The 20,558-nt window shown below is 37.2% G+C and overlaps 1 protein-coding gene across 3 annotated transcripts; it reads right to left on the bottom strand.

Moving 5' to 3' along the window:
• Positions 1-3,959: 3,959 nt before the first annotated feature.
• LOC100370128 (rab5 GDP/GTP exchange factor-like) lies at positions 3,960-14,376 on the bottom strand. Of its 3 annotated transcripts, XM_085491056.1 has the most exons (8): positions 14,252-14,376; positions 14,114-14,146; positions 12,001-12,204; positions 11,345-11,496; positions 10,255-10,500; positions 8,647-8,874; positions 7,462-7,718; positions 3,960-6,130 (listed from the first exon to the last, which is right to left on the bottom strand). In XM_085491056.1, exons 3-8 carry the CDS (start codon positions 12,174-12,176, stop codon positions 5,741-5,743), a joined length of 1,449 nt encoding a protein of 482 aa, XP_085347182.1. In that variant the 5' UTR covers positions 12,177-12,204; positions 14,114-14,146; positions 14,252-14,376; the 3' UTR covers positions 3,960-5,740. The 3 variants fall into 3 exon arrangements, with proteins under 3 accessions (XP_085347182.1, XP_085347181.1, XP_085347183.1); XM_085491055.1 differs by lacking the exon at positions 14,114-14,146; XM_085491057.1 differs by lacking the exons at positions 14,114-14,146; positions 14,252-14,376 and adding an exon at positions 13,090-13,166.
• Between the last annotated feature and the right edge of the window lie 6,182 nt (positions 14,377-20,558).

Raw genomic sequence — 20,558 nt, 5'->3', positions numbered from 1 at the left:
AATTTGGAAAATGCTTTATACGCTTACAAAAAATAATATCTTTGTACAAATTCCGGACGAATAAAATAGCTGATTACATTTTACACCTTGTCCATGTCTACGAATTTACGTTTTTTATTTATTTAAATTACATTATTACGAAAATAAAAACAATTGATTACAGCTTACGAAAATACCCCTTGGCGACCCTCTCCAATGACTCAACGTTGCTAGTATAAAATATAACTAAAAAATATACTGTTTCCTTGCTAGTAATAAAGGAATATCATTATCTGATCTTAATTTATAATAAAAAAAATAGTTTTGTTTTTGTAACTCGTTCTGTTTTCTGAGTTTCTGGGTATTGAAGTGTTTCTTGTCCCCATGTCTCACCATAATCACAACCCGACAAACGCGAACAGAGTCGGTATCGTGTTCGTCCGGCAAGCTAGCAGGGATTGCAAATTGGGTTAATACAGCTACAATTTTCTGGTTAAAATTTACAGTTGCATTCAAATTTTGTAAAATTATATTGTACGATCTGTTAATAGCATTACACAAGTGTTTGCACGAGTTTCCAATTTGTTTTGAGTCTAACCTCAGCCAACTAATATTGGTTGTTCGAGGTATAACCATGGACGTGAAAGTACGTTCATGAAGTGTATGACTTCTAAGAGGTGATGAAATAATCGAAATCGTTATCACCACACTGTTACATTTTGGTCACAAATGCTTCTGGCGGGACACCTAAACTACGTCCGAGCACAGTTCCTCCCCAGTTGATTTATTTGTTTGAGGGCGCCATATTCTTCAGCGAAACGTCTTCTAAGCCCGAAACCCTATGTTCCGAAATGATACAAAGTAGCAGAAAAACGAGTAAATATATGCCCTAACGGCCCACGATGATGGCAAACAAGGCTTGATTTGCTACTTTCTCTGGCTGATATTTGACATATTTTGGGCGATTTTGTTGGGCTTTTTATTTGGGCTTTGTATTTTTAGGACTTTGTAGGACTGATTATAGTATAGGATGATGGTCACACAGTAGGACTGGTTATAGTATAGGATGATGGCCACACAGTAGGACTGATTATAGTATAGGATGATGGCCACACAGTAGGACTGGTTATAGTATAGGATGATGGCCACACAGTATGACTGGTTATAGTATAGAATGATGGCCACACAGTATGACTGGTTATAGTATAGGATGATGGCCACACAGTAGGACTGGTTATAGTATAGGATGATGGTCACACAGTAGGACTGGTTATAGTATAGGATGATGGCCACACAGTAGGACTGGTTATAGTATAGGATGATGGCCACACAGTATGACTGGTTATAGTATAGGATGATGGCCACACAGTAGACTGGTTATAGTATAGGATGATGGTCATACAGTAGACTGGTTATAGTATAGGATGATGGCCACACAGTATGACTGGTTATAGTATAGGATGATGGCCACACAGTATGACTGGTTATAGTATAGGATGATGGTCACACAGTAGGACTGGTTATAGTATAGGATGATGGCCACTCAGTAGGACTAGTTATAGTATAGGATGATGGCCACACAGTAGGACTGGTTCTGTTATAGGATGATGGCCACACAGTAGGACTGGTTATATTATAGGATGATGGCCACACAGTATGACTGGTTATAGTATAGGATGATGGCCACACAGTAGGACTGGTTATAGTATAGGATGATGGCCACACAGTAGGACTGGTTATAGTATAGGATGATGGTCACACAGTAGGACTGGTTATAGTATAGGATGATGGTCACACAGTAGGACTGGTTATAGTATAGGATGATGGCCACACAGTAGGACTGGTTATAGTATAGGACGATGGCCACACAGTAGGACTGGTTCTGATATAGGATGATGGCCACACAGTAGGACTGGTTATAGTATAGGATGATGGCCACACAGTAGGACTGGTTATAGTATAGGATGATGGCCACACAGTAGGACTGGTTATAGTATAGGATGATGGCCACACAGTAGGACTGGTTATAGTATAGGATGATGGTCACACAGTAGGACTGGTTCTGTTATAGGACGATGGCCACACAGTAGGACTGGTTCTGATATAGGATGATGGCCACACAGTAGGACTGGTTATAGTATAGGATGATGGCCACACAGTATGACTGGTTATAGTATAGGATGATGGTCACACAGTAAGACTGGTTATAGTATAGGATGATGGTCACACAGTAGGACTGGTTATAGTATAGGATGATGGCCACACAGGAGGACTGGTTATAGTATAGGATGATGGCCACACAGTAGGACTGGTTATAGTATAGGATGATGGCCACACAGTAGGACTGGTTATATTATAGGAAGATGGCCACACAGTAGGACTGGTTCTGTTATAGGACGATGGCCACACAGTAGGACTGGTTCTGATATAGGATGATGGCCACACAGTAGGACTGGTTATAGTATAGGATGATGGCCACACAGTAGGACTGGTTATAGTATAGGATGATGGTCACACAGTAGGACTGGTTATAGTATAGGATGATGGTCACACAGTAGTACTGGTTATAGTGTAGGATGATGGCCACACAGTAGGACTGGTTATAGTATAGGATGATGGCCACACAGTAGGACTGGTTCTGTTATAGGACGATGGCCACACAGTAGGACTGGTTCTGATATAGGATGATGGCCACACAGTAGGACTGGTTATAGTATAGGATGATGGCCACACAGTAGGACTGGTTATAGTATAGGATGATGGCCACACAGTAGGACTGGTTATAGTATAGGATGATGGCCACACAGTAGGACTGGTTATAGTATAGGATGATGGTCACACAGTAGGACTGGTTCTGTTATAGGACGATGGCCACACAGTAGGACTGGTTCTGATATAGGATGATGGCCACACAGTAGGACTGGTTATAGTATAGGATGATGGCCACACAGTAGGACTGGTTATAGTATAGGATGATGGTCACACAGTAGGACTGGTTATAGTATAGGATGATAGTCACACAGTAGTACTGGTTATAGTATAGGATGATGGCCACACAGTAGTACTGGTTATAGTATAGGATGATGGCCACACAGTAGGACTGGTTATAGTATAGGATGATGGCCACACAGTAGGACTGGTTATAGTATAGGATGATGGCCACACAGTAGGACTGGTTATAGTATAGGATGATGGCCACACAGTAGGACTGGTTATAGTATAGGATGATGGCCACACAGGACTGGTTATAGTATAGGATGATGGCCACACAGTAGGACTGGTTATAGTATAGGATGATGGCCACACAGTAGGACTGGTTATAGTATAGGATGATGGTCATACAGTAGGACTGGTTCTGTTATAGGACGATGGCCACACAGTAGGACTGGTTCTGATATAGGATGATGGCCACACAGTAGGACTGGTTATAGTATAGGATGATGGCCACACAGTAGGACTGGTTATAGTATAGGATGATGGCCACACAGTAGGACTGGTTATAGTATAGGATGATGGTCACACAGTAGGACTGGTTATAGTATAGGATGATGGTCACACAGTAGGACTGGTTATAGTATAGGATGATGGTCACACAGTAGGACTGGTTATAGTATAGGATGATGGCCACACAGTAGGACTGGTTATAGTATAGGATGATGGCCACACAGTAGGACTGGTTATAGTATAGGATGATGGCCACACAGTAGGACTGGTTATAGTATAGGATGATGGCCACACAGTAGGACTGGTTATAGTATAGGATGATGGCCACACAGTAGGACTGGTTATAGTATAGGATGATGGCCACACAGTATGACTGGTTATAGTATAGGATGATGGCCACACAGTATGACTGGTTCTGGTATAGGATGTGCATGATGATGGTCACATTGCAGGAGTGGTCATGTTATTGTCAGAATGTCGATTTGTCACATCTAAATGGCAAAATCAGATGCCAATTCATCGAGTAGAAAACCAGCTTGACTTGACAAAAATAATTTATTTTAGGGAAAATTGGCATCAATATTACAATCTTATCTGGTGAAAGGGTACAAGTATATTACATTAGTTGTTGTAATCATTATACATTAATAGTACTCCCACCATCCCTATACATTCATCTATTACAAAATGAAATGACCCAAGAATGTAAATGTGAAATAGATTGAGCAAGTATTAAAAATTTAAACTGTTCTCATCATAAAATCAACTATCTAAAATAGTCAGTCTTTCTGACAGTAAAGAGAGATCTGTTTTCATGGTCGGTGTGGCAATCGAGAAATTTTTGCAAAACAGCCAATACCCAACGTTCCACTTTTAAAATATTCCTTACTGGATGGATTGTTTGGTTTCTCACCAGAACATGTTAAGGATAAACGATCCTCCGTTTTGCACCGTTACTGGATTGGCATTCTATTTGCCACATATATAGACTACACAGCAATATATCTATGATTAAGCAACAAAAATTGGTGATCTCTCCCACTTATTCATGATCCCAGAAGTCCATACACATCCTGGCTATGACAGCAATAATTTCCCCATATACACTTTAATTTTACCATGTTAAAATGTTTTTGAACTTCAATGTGAATGTGTGTTTTTTTTTAAATAATTGGGAAATTTTTTTTTATAGTGACTTTATCACCCCAGGAAAGTACCAGGATATGTGACCTTCAGGGGTCGTGCATGTTTTAAAATGGCAACTCGCTTTACGTTAAATCGCGGCGGTGGTCGTTGCACAGCACGTGTTCAAATTTCATGTAAATAAACAATGTAATTTACATGCGTTGTATACATCGCTACAAGTCCCATATCAAACAGGACGTGACACGACGACTGTCGCCCTTTAAGGATATGGAGATATAAAAAACTAGAAACTACCGTAGTGCAATCCATTTTTGTTATTGTTATCATTGTTAATGTCCAAACAATTTCTCATATAATTTTGTTATTTTAGGGGATCATAATTCCTTAACATGGACTGACCTCTTACATTTGACCTTTAGCCTTTAACCCCAACTACATTTTGACATTTACTAAAAAAGTCATTAACATGTATATGAACTATTGTAGTACCATACTACCAATACATCCAGGAAAAATATTAAGTACCAGTAATTTTAGCAGAATTTATATTTTTTGAAATCTATTTAACTATTACAGTCAGCATAGTGTGTGAAGTAAAGTTCTATAATACAGTACTAAGGTAGAAACATGCAATAAGTTAATATAAATAATACAAAGTCCCACAAATGCAATGCTACCCACCCCTTAACACAACAATGGTAAAGTCCATTATGAACAGAGGTTGCCTGGCATAGACATCATGTGAGGGCGGTATACAATTATAGTGGTTGTTTAAATCCACAGGGTGTCTATCCATACATTTAAATAAATAAGTAGCTTCATGTTACCTCAAATTGAATAGAGAATTCTTGCATAAGTATGAAATCTAACAGCCACACATAAAATGTGGCAGTGTCCGTCACCATACAATGTTAATACATGGATTAATTTTCAATAAATCAAAAAAACAATGCACCTTTGTCAAGACAGGAAATAACCATGGAACAGACCAATCTAGAAAAATAAAACATCTGTGAAATGGTAAGGAAGAAGGAGGAGGAAAATTTATTTACTATCTATGTTAACTTAACACGTCCAAAATGGGCAAAATAAGCCTAACATGGTAGAAATGCCACGTGCCATCCTTACATATCAGTGTAGTCATTATAGTGGCATTATCATGCACTTCTCATTATTTTGCCACCACTTCAGGTTTGAGAGGAGGAGGAAGCAGACTGGACTCAGCCGCATTCTCTTCATCTAAGTTAGCCGGCATTCTGGGTTGCTGTATGATAAAAGGTTTTGTCGTTAGCACGTCTTGCACTGTCTTCACAACGCTGTCTCGAAAATCTTTGATTTCTTGTTGCAAACTCAATGCATTTTCGCGTAGTCGATCTTGGCGTATTCTTAGCTCATCCAACGTGGCTAAATTAGCATACATAAGTCTTAAACCTTCGCATATTGGTTCTCCAAATTTGGTACCGGCGGGTATGACCTCACCAGACATGTAACTATCATATTCCTCCTGCGACATCGACAATGATTGGGCATCTAGGTTTTCAATGAATGTCACAGCACAGCACTAAAATGGAAATAAAAATATATATTCAACTTTTTTTATTCCACACATCCAGTATAGCACTGTGCAGCTGTTATATAACACTGCAGCTGTTGTGGGACTGGTGTACAAATAAAGAGAAAATCTGGATTTTCCTAGTGACTTGGTATTATCACTATCAGTAATCCATTGATGATTGGTTTTTTGTGTTGGAAAGTAAAATTTTATTAAATTTTAACTTTATGCATACACAGAACTGGGGACCAGTTATGAGGAGTATATACCGGATTCTGCCGTAAATTCGCCCTAGGCCGTTAAATGGCAGTTGGGCTTTTTAAAAAAATAAATTGGTACTAAGAAATTGTGATTTTTCTGCAGTTTTTTAATGTGTTATTTTCATCTATTCTGATGCCTGAAAGTTTCACCGTAGTCATTGACGCCTATTCAAGAGTATGATGTTTATTGCGACTAGCGTGAATGGGTATAAGTTTTGTTTCTTCAATGAGCTGCTATCACTGTAAACAATATTAAATTACTCTTCAAATGCTCAGTTTATCTTTTGAAAACAACTAATTTTTTTTATTTAAGAACAAATCATGTCGCTTTCCCATCAAAATCCAAGCCAAAAGATCAAACAACAACATCGGCAAATCTCTTCTGTGCTGCGTTCAATAACATTAACATATTTAAATGAGCTATGGTAATTTGAACACATTGACATCATCTATCGTTTTCATTGGTTAATTAGCGATTTCACCTGTCAGGTCAAAGAACAACGTCTAGGTCAAAAGATAGCAGATATTTTTTAAAATGCGACCTGAATCATTTGCTTATGATGAAATAAGTTGAAATTTATTTGCATTTCCTAACAGTTCAACGAATTGTGAAACGCAGCATGACTGGATTGCGCTACTGCGATCATTTGCTATTGCAGTTGTGTTCGTTTTTATTTTAAACTTCTTTTAGAATATACTTTCGCTATTAATAAAATGAAAAAAAAAAAATAATTGTATTTGACGCACAAGGTTCGTTAATGTGATTTTTTTTCTTTGAGAAAGATGCGCTGGGTGACACTGTAATGAAATTTTAGGGAGTCTACTTTTTAATTCAACAAGAAAAAAAATATATAAAATTTAGCTTCTGCAATAGTTTCTTTCATTTTAGGTGGTCCAACTGCTGGCGTTGAAAGTCGGCGTAGGTGGATGAAAATACAAGTCCCCCAAAAATATTTGATGATATTTTTTTTAAATTTTGAACCCCAGAGCGATTTTTCGGATGGGCAAATTTACGGCAGAATTCGGTATTGGTGATATTGTAGCTTACATGTATAAAATTAGTAAGCAATATGTACTCACCAGATTGGTGAAGTAGTATCCCACTTCGCCTTGATTAAGTTTATTTGGATTAGCAAACCGTGTGATATATTGTATGTTAGAATGCAACTGGGGTGGATTGGCTTTGAGTACTATGTAGATCAATACAGGTAAAAAATCATCAGCACTTGCTGGCTGCCCTCGTGATATGTTCAATACTTGAAAAATATTCTTAGAACATCTGACTATACACAGTAGTTTGTCTATAGGTGAACGTCCAGAATTCATCTCTATAATATCTAAAATGAGATAGGAAACATTCTGATTAGAGCACAATACTGAAGTACCACTGTTATAGTTGGTCCACCTGTTTTGGGTTAAAATAAATGGAGGTTATTGTAAAGTATACATGAAGTGTAGCAGAGGTTGATGCGTTACCATACTGAGTGCATATTTTGTGGTATTTTTGTGATAACCTCATTATGATACATCTTTTTCTGTCGATACTCTTAATTAGTGAGACAGAACAGCCTAAAATGCCAGTGAAAAGTGTCAGTGCTTGTGTATTGTTTGTGTTCAGTGACGTGATTCTACGTGTATTTTGGTCAGATGCTGCATCTGATGTAAACAGAAGAAATGCGACGTAAACATGATGCACTTTTCCAAATAAGACTTTTCGAACACATCTGTCCAGTGTTATATGGATAGAGAAATAATGCTGTTTTACTGCCAGATTGTATAATAATACTTATACATAATAATAATACATAATACTTTTTTTTTATTTCATGTAACAATTCAACCACCAGAAGAAAAGTGTTTCTGTGTTTTGTTTATATGTTTCACACTTCGTCTGCTCAAAATTACTAAATTTACATCTCTAATTGTCCAATTACGTTAGCACTAACTAACCTAATCAATAATTCACCACTCAAAATAAAGGAAGAATTCCCATTTTTTAAATCCCCAGCCAAAAATATTTTGTTCATGGTCTAATGAACGAAAGGTTTATGGTAGCAATTTAGGACTTCGGTTCCATATCTAATGTGACACAGTCAACTGATATAAAATCCATAATTCAAATATTAAATCAAATTGACACTAATTATCTAAAATACTTGTGGGTAAGACTGAACCTTGCTGTACTAGTAAATTTGAACTGTTTACTCAACTACTGAGTTTAAAAATTTGTCATGATACAAGATTGGATAATCAAATACAACTCACCTGTCTGGGCTTTTTCAATGTAATCTATCACGCTAGGTTTTGTACTGTCGATATCGGCATCCAGCATTTCAGCACTGATCCAGTGTAGTCTTCGTATTCTGTTCTGAATCGCTAAATCTTTTTGTTCATCGTCACAGGTGGGTGGACAGAACAAAATTTTGTAAAGTCTAGTTATCATGTACTTTTCCATGTGTTCCATCATAGTCTCATACTGTTCAGCAGAAGCACCTGAAAGTGTAAAGAATGGTTATGATAGTCTTACAGTGTGTGCAGGCCATTCATGCATTGATTATTTAAGGCCAATGTTTATTTTTCACAAATACTATCAGCCACAAATAACATAAGAAAATAATTTAATTTGTCATTCTATGAGCTGGTGTAGTGTTATTGGCACTCAGGGTGGTCATTCTACAAATATAGTAGTGAATAAAAGTGATCTATGGTGCGTAAGAGGCTGGTCATTTTACTACGGTTAAATGACCTATGATGAGAAAGAGCCTGGTCATTCTACTGCAGCCAAGTGATCCATGTTGAGTAAGCTGCTGGTCATTCTACTACAGCCAAGTGATCCATGTTGAGTAAGTGGCTGGTCATTCTACTACAGCCAAGTGATCCATGTTGAGTAAGCAGCTGGTCATTTTACTACAGCCAAGTGATCCATGTTGAGTAAGCGGCTGGTCATTCTACTACAGCCAAGTGATCCATGTTGAGTAAGAGCTGGTCAATCTACTACAGCCAAGTGAACTATGGTGAGTAAGAGAATGGTCAATCTACTATGGTCTAGTGACCTGTGATGAGTAAAAGGATGGTCATTCTACTACAGTCAAGTGAACTATGGTGAGTAAGAGAATGGTCAATCTACTATGGTCTAGTGACCTGTGATGAGTAAAAGGATGGTCATTCTACTACAGCCAAGTGAACTATGGTGAGTAAGAGGATGGTCAATCTACTATGGTCTAGTGACCTGTGATGAGTAAAAGGATGGTCATTCTACTACAGCTAAGTGAACTATGGTGAGTAAGAGGATGGTCAATCTACTATGGTCTAGTGACCTGTGATGAGTAAAAGGATGGTCAATCTACTACAGCCAAGTGAACTATGGTGAGTAAGAGAATGGTCAATCTACTATGGTCTAGTGACCTGTGATGAGTAAAAGGATGGTCATTCTACTACAGCCAAGTGAACTATGGTGAGTAAGAGGATGGTCAATCTACTATGGTCTAGTGACCTGTGATGAGTAAAAGGATGGTCAATCTACTACAGCCAAGTGAACTATGGTGAGTAAGAGAATGGTCAATCTACTATGGTCTAGTGACCTGTGATGAGTAAAAGGATGGTCATTCTACTACAGCCAAGTGAACTATGGTGAGTAAGAGAATGGTCAATCTACTATGGTCTAGTGACCTGTGATGAGTAAAAGGATGGTCATTCTACTACAGCCAAGTGAACTATGGTGAGTAAGAGAATGGTCTAGTGACCTGTGATGAGTAAAAGGATGGTCATTCTACTACAGCCAAGTGAACTATGGTGAGTAAGAGAATGGTCTAGTGACCTGTGATGAGTAAAAGGATGGTCATTCTACTGCAGTCAAGTGACTTTTAGTATTACCTTTGAATGCTGAGTGTGTTTGTAATCTCTCTCCCATATTTTGATAGAAATCTTGAACAATATCAGATTGTTCCTCTACCGAGAGTTCATACTGATCCTGCAGTCTATCAATAAGTGCTTTACATTGCTTCGTAATGTCCTGAGCGGCTGGTTTTCGTAAAGTATTTAAAAATTCAATGAAATCACTGGCAGCCTTTTCACTTTCAATACTTGGTTGACGCTTTCCAGTCCATGGATGAGGAACTTCTGTCGATAAAAACATTTTGAGACCATGATTTCGTTGAGTTATAAGATTTCCAAATTATGTCATTTCTGATGATCAAACTGTCTTAAAGTAAAATGCTACTTGTGTGTTTTTACATGTGCACATATTTTTTAGCACATATTGTAGTGACAAAATTTCATCAAAATCAAATCAAAATTCAATTAAAATTGGTCTATAATTAATCATTGTGGTATTAGTCAACAGTATGTGGACTTTATAAATTCACTGTCAATCTGTTTTTTTGAAGTAAAATAGCAATTTAGCATCAGTTTCCATACACCACAATAATAACACATTTTGTCATTTAAAGCCTACTAAAAATAATGTAAACTGTTTAATACTTCCAGACAGGAACAAGGGCATTGTACCAATAAGACACTATACATCAATTTTTCACCGTATGTCACTGACCAAAATTTTATTATTGAGATATACTTTTGCTATAGAAAACAATGATAAAATGCCCTAAAATGGACAAAACATGCTATTTTCACTTAAATTTGTACACTGATTCAAATTGAGTATGGTGACCCTGACGTGCAGTACAGGTCGATGCGACAGCATACTGTCCTTGCAATAACCTTATTATTATATTCTTTTCGAGGATACATCATGAGAATGCCGAAATTCAAAAAGTTCAGAACAGAACCAGCGACCTTCTTTGTGTGGAGTCCTGTCAAACCCTGGTGGCAGCCATGTTTGTTTTTATTATTAGAGGAGTATACTGCATAAAATATCGCAAAATTACGGCACGCTGTAACTTATGGCATTACGGTGACAGATGTATAATAATGTATTTTATTTAATGATATCCCCATTCTTTACCTTTATTAGGACTTGCGGATCCTTTCTTAAATAAAGTCTTGACCGTTTTAGCTTTTGGAGCTTGGTGTTGCTTCCTTTTCTCCTCAAATTTGTTGAACTTCAAAGTAGTTTCCCCATTGGCAGTGACTGCTGGTCCTTGCAGTGCTGCAAGTCTATAGGAAGCCGATCAAAAGACATTCAAGTTTATCATTTTAACAGTGTTTTACACCATTAATGTTCTACTAAATAATGTAATGGTACACAGTAACAAAACTTGATTAAAACATACTGAAGAAGTTCGATCACAGGAGGGTGCCTTGATCTGAGAATTTTGGATATGTACCAGGATTACCGATTAGGAGACCGAAAATGAAAAAAGAATTGAGGTCATCAGACAGTTTTGCAAAAAACAAGAGTCAGAAATGTTATGGAACTTGTCAAAACTGGCATTTTTACATTACAGATCGTTTCTCATATTTCAGAACTGTACTTGGTGAGATGGAATAAAAAACTCATATATTATTATTGATGTATTGTTAAACATTCTTAAAAAATTACATATAAGTAATTCATATATTAACATATTCGGTGCATATTAATACTCTGTGCCCCAAAAATTAGATTTCCAAATTCTTGTATCAATTTATTTCTTCTTGAGTCAATATGTTAATAATTACCTCTGTTTTCTCAGAGAATCACTTTCGAGTTGAGCATCTTTGGCTTTCTGGTAGACTTCTCTATAACATTTGGAACAAAATCCTTGCCATCCTGGGTTTCCATAGTAACCGCACCCATTCTTGCATAGGAGTTCTGACTCGTCGACATGGAAACCCTTCTTCTTTTTACTTGTCATCTTTCTTGGTTATGTAATCTCATTATTTCTGAAATAAAAGCAAACACAAATTTCATCACAAGCTACAAACAATCTAAGGTGGAAATTGACAATTGTCTGATTGTCCAGGACAACCACTTTCAGGCCTTTTGAAAATAGCTGAACGTGAAAAATAGCTCTCTTAAAAGTACTGCTGAGTCTTTTTTCAGCTCTCCTGGGTGACATTTTGCCCAAATGAATCGCTCATGATGAAGAATATTTTGTGAGAGATGGCAAAAGTTGTGAAATTCAAAGGATAAAACCCCAGTATATTTGTAACATGTATAAGACCCTGACCACAAATTTGTATTTGTTTCACATGACACAGCCATAAAAAATAAATTGTTATTAAAAAAGTATGTGATTCCAATATAACACTGTCAATTTTGAATGTATTCGATATCAAGATGCCCCATAGATTTTAAGTGAAGTAAGTAAAATATTAGATGATTTTGAAATAAAGTAAATATAAACATGTTCCACACAAGAATCAGGCGGGACAGTTACAGCCAGACTATCGTCAATTTTAACCCTTGAAGTAGGTGTCTATCTTCTCATTCTGCATCTAGAATTAAGTTTTGTTTTTTTTTGTAGTAAAATTTAAGAGAAATCTGGGCAAAAACGAATGAGAAATGAGTGACCAATTATTGAGTGAGTATACAGAAGGGGGTGTTGCCTTTAGTTTTCAGCATAGCACACCCCCGAGCCATTTTCACAGGTGTGGAATCCCACCCTGATTGTCCTGATATAGTATCTCATCTCCTTTATGTGCCTCAAAGAAAATTTACATCTGTGACTCAGTGGTCAACTGGTTTGTAGTTAGTCATAGAATGTCTGCTTATATGCCTCGCATATATATATTGTAAAGAATTGAAATTGTTTGAATCATACTTACATAAAGTGCTATATATTGGAGATTTTTGTTAGTTTTCTAATGTATTTAATAACAGGTGTGTATACATAACTGATCTATAGTGTTAAAGCAAAAACAGACAAATAGAATATTTTATTGGGCTTAACAAAACTCACAGGTGGTACACATACTGTGAACAGCTTTTTTTACAATTTTACGACATTTGTGGAAACAAAATTTTGTGAAAGTCACTGACTATCTGATTCATAGAACTCCAGAAAAAATGTCACTGCTAACAAATTTTGCAATTTTCACAGGTTCAAGAATTTTTTTCGCAAAATTAAAGTGGTTTACAGTAATCAGTGTAATACAGAACCAGATTTTCTTGCCCAAATTTTCCTGCAATTTTGTTCTTATATTCTTCAACATTTCTAGAAATTTAGCTCTAATTATGGAGCCAAAAAACAAAATTTGTGTCAATTTTCAGTCAATATTCTGAAGGGAAAAAAAAGGACTATAAACTGAATTATTTTGTGCATTTGTGATGAAAAGAGGGAACTGGTGCTGAAAAGGTTAACCATCGATCTTCAAAATGATTGTACATGTATATATATAAAGAAGTAAAATACAATATTTTTTTTCCTCAAGTGTGTTCTCATAAAACTGTCTGCCAGCTTTAATCTCCAAAAGCGTTAATATAAATACATTATTGTATTTTTATTGCCAGACACAACTGAAGAAAAGTGATCATAAATTAATTAAGAATTATGTAATAACGTGCCATGTAGTCTACCTTACGTTACACCTGGTCAGGTGACCATATGACTGCCGGGGTTACGATACCGAAAGACGGACATGAACACAGGCGGTTTCAATTTCGTTTCAGTACTTTCACTATTTTCTTGACGATGAAATTCATAATTTCGTGATAAATATTACAAGAGAAAAAAACGATTGCAAGGTTTTCTTCATTAGAAATTAGTGTTCAAGTACTGATAATTTTATGAAATGAACATTTGATATTAGGAGTAAATTCCGGGGCGTCAACATAATGTAATAACTGTACGATATCATGCGATGGCTTCGTTTTATTGAAACACTGAAAATCGAAAAAAAATCCGGTTAAATGTTGATTCCTTCGAAATAACTCATTCGTACATCAGTTTGATAACCAGGTTTGAAAATTAAATCATTTTCAACTTACCTAAATTAGACGATTTAGTAGAAAACAAGAAATATTTAGCTAAGACGAGACTGCCCGTTGACTCTAAATATGTAAATCATGTGACTCCCATCGCTACGTAATGTCACCTGATTTGTTATATCCCACAATGCACTGCTTCCGGAAAATTTGCCCAACAAACGCCCACTGAGTTCCGCCAGGCTGCGCATAGTTGCATGGTTGTTTGTAAGAGGGTCGGCAAGGGGGTGTTTTCGTAAGCTGTAATCAATTGTTTTTATTTTCGTAATAATGTAATTTAAATAAATAAAAAACGTGAAGTCGTAGACATGGGCAAGTTGTAAAATGTAATCAGGTATTTTACTCGTCTGTAATTTGTACAAAGATATTATTTGTTGTAAGCGTATAAAGCATTTTCCAAATTGAATGTCCAAATTTGATTCTAAAACTCAATTATCAAAAATATCATAAAAAATGGAAAATGTAATTAGGAATTCAGTAATTAAAACCTTTTTTTTTTACTGTAAATGGAACTTTTATTTTATTTCCTGTAAAAACGTAAAATTTTATTTCTTGTAGACTGTACCAACTATCCCTCCTTGCCCTCTTCTGTTAACGGGGTCACGACTACTAGAAGATTCTTCTAGTAACCGTGACGTGATGAAATTGTTTTTTGTTTTTTTTACTTATTTTCCAACATTATAATAATAGCATTCATTTGAAAATAAATCTTATTGGCATGACAATCTCTTTATAAAAAAAAAAAAGATATAGAGAGGGAAAAGGCAAAATTCTTTACAGAAACGCCATCCTAAAAAATGACTGAAAACCAAGTTTTTTGAATGATTAAACATTTAGTACATTGTCGACAATCCCTGTGGCCTAATGCTTTTTTAACTAAAATTTAATGTAATGCATTTGCGAAATACGAACGCCATGCAGCATTCTGACATTTGATTAAATCATTTTAGTTGGAAAATTCATTAGGCCAGAGGGACATTTACTGTATTGTAGTATAGGCGGAAATTGATGTTTTGATGGCCCTAGAGGGCGTTTCTGGCTACAACGAAGGCATGTTACGCGTGAGTCGGTCTACGCGATGCCATGTCTCAGGTAGCATCGTGTTAGTTGTTGGTCTGTATTTCGTGATTGAATTCACAGGGAACTTCACAAAAGACCGTCTTGTTCAAGGACCGTACCGTTAATCACTGGTGACCAAACAAGCAGCCGAAGCAGCCTCTCGGCTGAGCTAGCGCCGATGTTAGCAATGCACAAGAACTGAAGATATCATTAGAAAATGAACAAATCTGAGAGAGGTCTACTGAGGTATCTATATAGTATCAAAGTAGCAACTGGACTTGCTGTTTTCAACAAGAATCCGAAAATATAACTTTTTACCAAAAACGACAAAAATATTCATCAAAATTAGAGAATTAATGATATCACGAAATGAACAAATCTAAGAGAGGTCTGCCAAAGGTACATATACACCAAGTATCAAAGCAATAAGAATTGTTATTTTCAAGAAGAAGTCGAAAAGTAAAAAGTTGACATGGACGACAACGGACAATCACTCATATGGTCATAAGTTCCGCTCGACAAAATCGACAGCGGAGCTGAAAAAGCTGGGAACCAACAATTCCTGACACAGTACTAGCCCTCTAGTGTTAAGCTGGAAATATGACCCACCCCAATAATATTTACATCAACAAACATAAATGAATATTCATGTAAATCCCGCTTTATTACACAAAACAATGCTGGTTAATTGTAGGGGAATGTGGGAATATTTTAGGAGTCAAGATTTACTGATCGGTCACGTGATGACCAATAATCATGGAATTTCCCTCATTAGAAGATGGCTTCGGTTTATTCTGTTACTCGCATCATTCATTTCGTTAGGATACATAGGGTGACAAAATCATAGGATACATAGGGTGACAAAATCATATGTAATTATAATATGGGTACTTATAATTGTTCTGAATTATTGAGAATTTTTTTGAAATAATGCTCAACATGAATTCATCATGATAGGACAATAGTTCAAAAAATATTTCGAACTGGGTAAAAGAAAAACATCGATTACTCACGTTCACATAGCAATTTTGTATCACTTTTAAACACGTGACATTTTGCTAATAGGTCAAATGCTCGCGGCGACCTTAAGCTCTGTTTTAAATACATTCCGGAACCTCGCCGTCCTTTATCACCAGAGCACTAAAAAGACTGATGCAGCACTTTGATTTGTCGTGTAGGACCGGGATTATGTGGCAGCTCACCGGGCATCTCTCGATGAACAAAATACATGAAACTGTATTCTAAAAAGAATACTAAGAACGCCATCTTTGTCATACTCATTCAATTTCAACTTTTTTTTTTTCTAGTAAAATACATTGTTTGCAACAATGGCTGTTTTGTAACAACATATCACCCAGACATCGAAGTAAAGTATGTTATAATAATATATGGTATATTGTCTTGTTTGGTAGATTAATTTACAACCCCCTTAAAAATATGATAATTGTTTTTTTAATGTCCATGAATTTCAATGAAATATTGTATTTCAGCAATAACTGAAATCAAATGTGTAAATTTTATTAGAAGCCAGAGCCAATTCAGCCCTGTCTTCATATAAGTGCAGCATATTTGATTGTATGTCAATGTCATGTCCAAACAGCACTGTCTGTCCCGTGTCTGTCAATTGAGTATCCTCGGGGGCGGAGCTACGTCACGGACGTTCTACGTTGCTAAGACGCGCACCACTGTACCACGTATTTCTATGGGCTTTGTGCGCGCTGCTGTGGAACGCCGGTGGAGCCGGTGAAAACTCGAGAAAACAACACAAACTCAACTTTGAAGTAATCCCGAACAACCAAATTCATATATGTTACACACGTAGGGCTAATCTTGTTACACTGTTCAGGGGACTCTCAACAACCATCGCAAAGTACCGTTTTCTGCGAGTTTTTGGTCTTTGTTTTCATCGCGAGGGTTGCCAGGCGGTAGAAAATGCCCGGATGTCCGCCCCCGAGAATATGATATTTTAGTCAAAATTATTCACTGAAACATAAATGAGCCAACAACAATCATACAGCGACAACAAATTGCGGGGAAAACTTGTCCACCTTCAATCTGCCAGCCATGTTTCAATATATGGAGTGCAATGGAGTACTAGTATACTAAATAGAGCTTAACATGTTCGACGACAGTGAGGTATCGACAGTGGGGCATTGCGCCCTCGCCGACGGGTTCGCTCGGAAGCAAACTGCGCCACGGTTACTAGAAGTCTTCTAGTAACCATGACTATGCCAATACTGTAGATGCCTTTTACCACCGATATCGTCTGGTCTGTACCAATCAGGTTACGGAAGCTGTTGATTATGGCATCCATCGCATAATATCCACGTTTCTTTTGTTGACATATTTTATATGATAACAAGTATTTATTATTTTGAAACACAGAACTTGAACCTTTCCGTCTTCTATGGACCATATTTAAATATATAAAAAGCAATTGAGTATATAGCCTGTTAACCGGCAATATTTATTGCGCTGACGAATTCAATTGAACGTAGTGATTATTTCTGTCAAGAGTGTGAAAAGTGAAAATAACATATCCAACCGTAGATAGCGAAATAGCGAAAATACAAATTCATGAAAACAATACAACCACAATCAGCGAACATTACAAACCATTGTCAAAATCGATACAATAGTTGGGGTGTCACTGGGAGGCGAAAAAATGCGCGACCCATTGCGCCTATGGGGCGCAAGGGATGGTGAGCAGACCCCCCCCCCCTAGCTGCAGTTCTGTAGCTCGCTTGGTTTCGCTGTCGGATATTTTGTTGGTCGTGGTGTTAACGCGAAACCAGGGAGCTACAGTTCCATCCTATGCGAGTTACCATATTTTACCGAACTGAAATCAGGTCGGGCCGTAACAGCCGTTTTTTTTCATTATTTTCGCCTCAAGTTTCTACTTTTCTACTGTCGATGGGTCCCGAAACCATTTCATCAATTATTTTGCGGGCGATTGTCCGAAATTGGTCGTTTTCACGACGAAAACTGCGTGAAATGGGAAAACTGTGACGCCTTGTGACGTCACGATAACTTATTCAAGATGGCGACAAACGAGGGGATTTCGCTGAAGTTTTCCGCGGTTTTCGTCGTGAAATCGACCAATTTCGGACCATCGCCCTCAAAATAATTGATGAAATAGTTTCGGGACCCATCGACAGTAGAAAAGTAGAAACTTGAGGCGAAAATAATGAAAAAAAAACCGGCTGTTACGGCCCGACCTGATTTCAGGTCGGTAAAATATGGTAACTCGCATAGGATGGAACTGTAGCTCCATGGTTTCGCGTTAACACCACGACGAACAAAATAACCGAGCGAGCTACAGAACTGCAGCAACCCCCCCCCCCCCATGCAAAATTTCGTTCCTCCGCCTCTGTACAAGAATGCCAAGATAAACAACCAAGAGGTTATTTCAGGCACATAGACTATGGAGGGACTGTGTTTCAGGTGTTTCCCGGCCGACGAAAGTGAGCACGACTTGGTCCACGCGTGGTCCACTCTGCACTATGCAAAGCGCTGCAGACGTGAATAAAGGTGGTTCACCAATAATGCCACTGATATCAATAGTAAGCTTTAGAAATAGGAAGTATTTTATAACATTGTTGTAGGTTGTCTGAAACCATTATATTAATACTTGTTAGGTCTGAGATTACAAGTAAGTTGATATATAAAATAATTCTACCGTTACTAGTAACATACATTTATTGTACCGTCATATATTCCCCATGTATTTATGACACCGACCTTTCCATATTGTCACGATTTGGTTTCAATTGTAAACGTTATAAATTTTATGAGAGCCCTGCCCAATGACATTGCTAAGGTTACAGTCCACAACTTAAGCAATGTTACAATATAAAGACGTTGCGGGTACTTTCAAGTTCTTTGACCTAATTTTGCAATAACGTCTTGGTGTATCAATAATATAATTTACGGTACAACGACATGTCAAAAGAAAGAGCACATTCTTGTATGTTTCAGTTGAGTTTACGACCTGTCAAACCATTTGAATGCCGATTGTTTGTCCTTAAATGTATGGCCAAAAATTAACCACCGACAAATATTTCGGGAAACAACTGTGAATTTTGATGAAAAATTACATCGCATTTTTTTTGTCAACGATACAGTATTCTTCGTTATATTTAACTTATAACTAATGCGCCGTAATGTTCAGTAGATGCACAACTTGAATAGTTCGAACTCATTCTGACTGCGGGAGCGTAACAACGAAGTGTTGACACCAATGTCCAACTGTGCAAACATGTCACATTTGATTTGGCGTAATATGACGTACGATCCTCGTGAAAGCACTTTAACCTTTGAACAACGTATACGTGCCGTTTCGAACATTAATGTGCCTTTCATAAATAAGAAATCATCTCTCCACAAAGATTGAAAAGCGTCAGCATGTGAGTGAATTTTATTGTCGACTTGGACGTGACACCCCGGGAAATCCCATTTCCAATGTTGGGTGCTAAACTTTTTCTTTAGTTCCCCTTCCAACGGCCGAAAACTCGATAAATTCATACATGATAAGTTTGCGACTATTTGTTCAATTTGTTTTCTTGTTTGAAGCAGCTGTATGACATATCATTGCCATTACCACTTGCCACATTTCATTGATGATTAACCAATCCCTAATTATATATGCTCCATCAATGAAGTATCCCATGTGGTCCAGGTCCTTAGGTGTTCTTTGTATGTGGTTAATTAGGTATAGAAAGTATGTACCCAGTGTTACCTAGGGCATGGTACGCCAGCTGACCCTGTCATCGTTCACTCGTGGTTTCTCCGCTCTGGACTCTAAATGTCGTTGGCAGCATACCACATACTCGACCTCAGAGCGGGAGTTTGTCACTGTCCAGCACTCTATCTCATCCACTTTAACCCAACCCCAGAAAGGAAGGACGAAGAGTGACTACGTCCCCTCTGATAAAATACATATTTACTCTACTTGTTGATATTAAAACAGATAATGTATTCAGTTGAGTATACTAGTAGTTCCTATGTCGATGTTTTTATCAATTTAGGAATCGTGCAGTCAGTGGTCGATATCTCATATTTCACTGACGAATTGAGATTATCTGTGTGAGTGTAGCCCTTAATTTAAAATAATATAACGTATGTCCCCATATTATAATTACACGAAAATAAAAATCTAAAAATTTCACTTTTTCAAGTAAGAAAGTAAAGTTTAACTTTCAATGTAAACAAATCACCCTCTCGCTGTAACCACAGTCCCTCTATCTAGAGG

Source organism: Saccoglossus kowalevskii, chromosome 16 (genome assembly GCF_978046115.1).
Source record: "Saccoglossus kowalevskii chromosome 16, keSacKowa6.1, whole genome shotgun sequence".
Lineage (NCBI taxonomy): Eukaryota > Metazoa > Hemichordata > Enteropneusta > Harrimaniidae > Saccoglossus > Saccoglossus kowalevskii.
The sequence above is the reverse complement of the archived record's forward strand: the minus strand, read 5'-3'. Positions and strand labels throughout refer to the sequence as shown.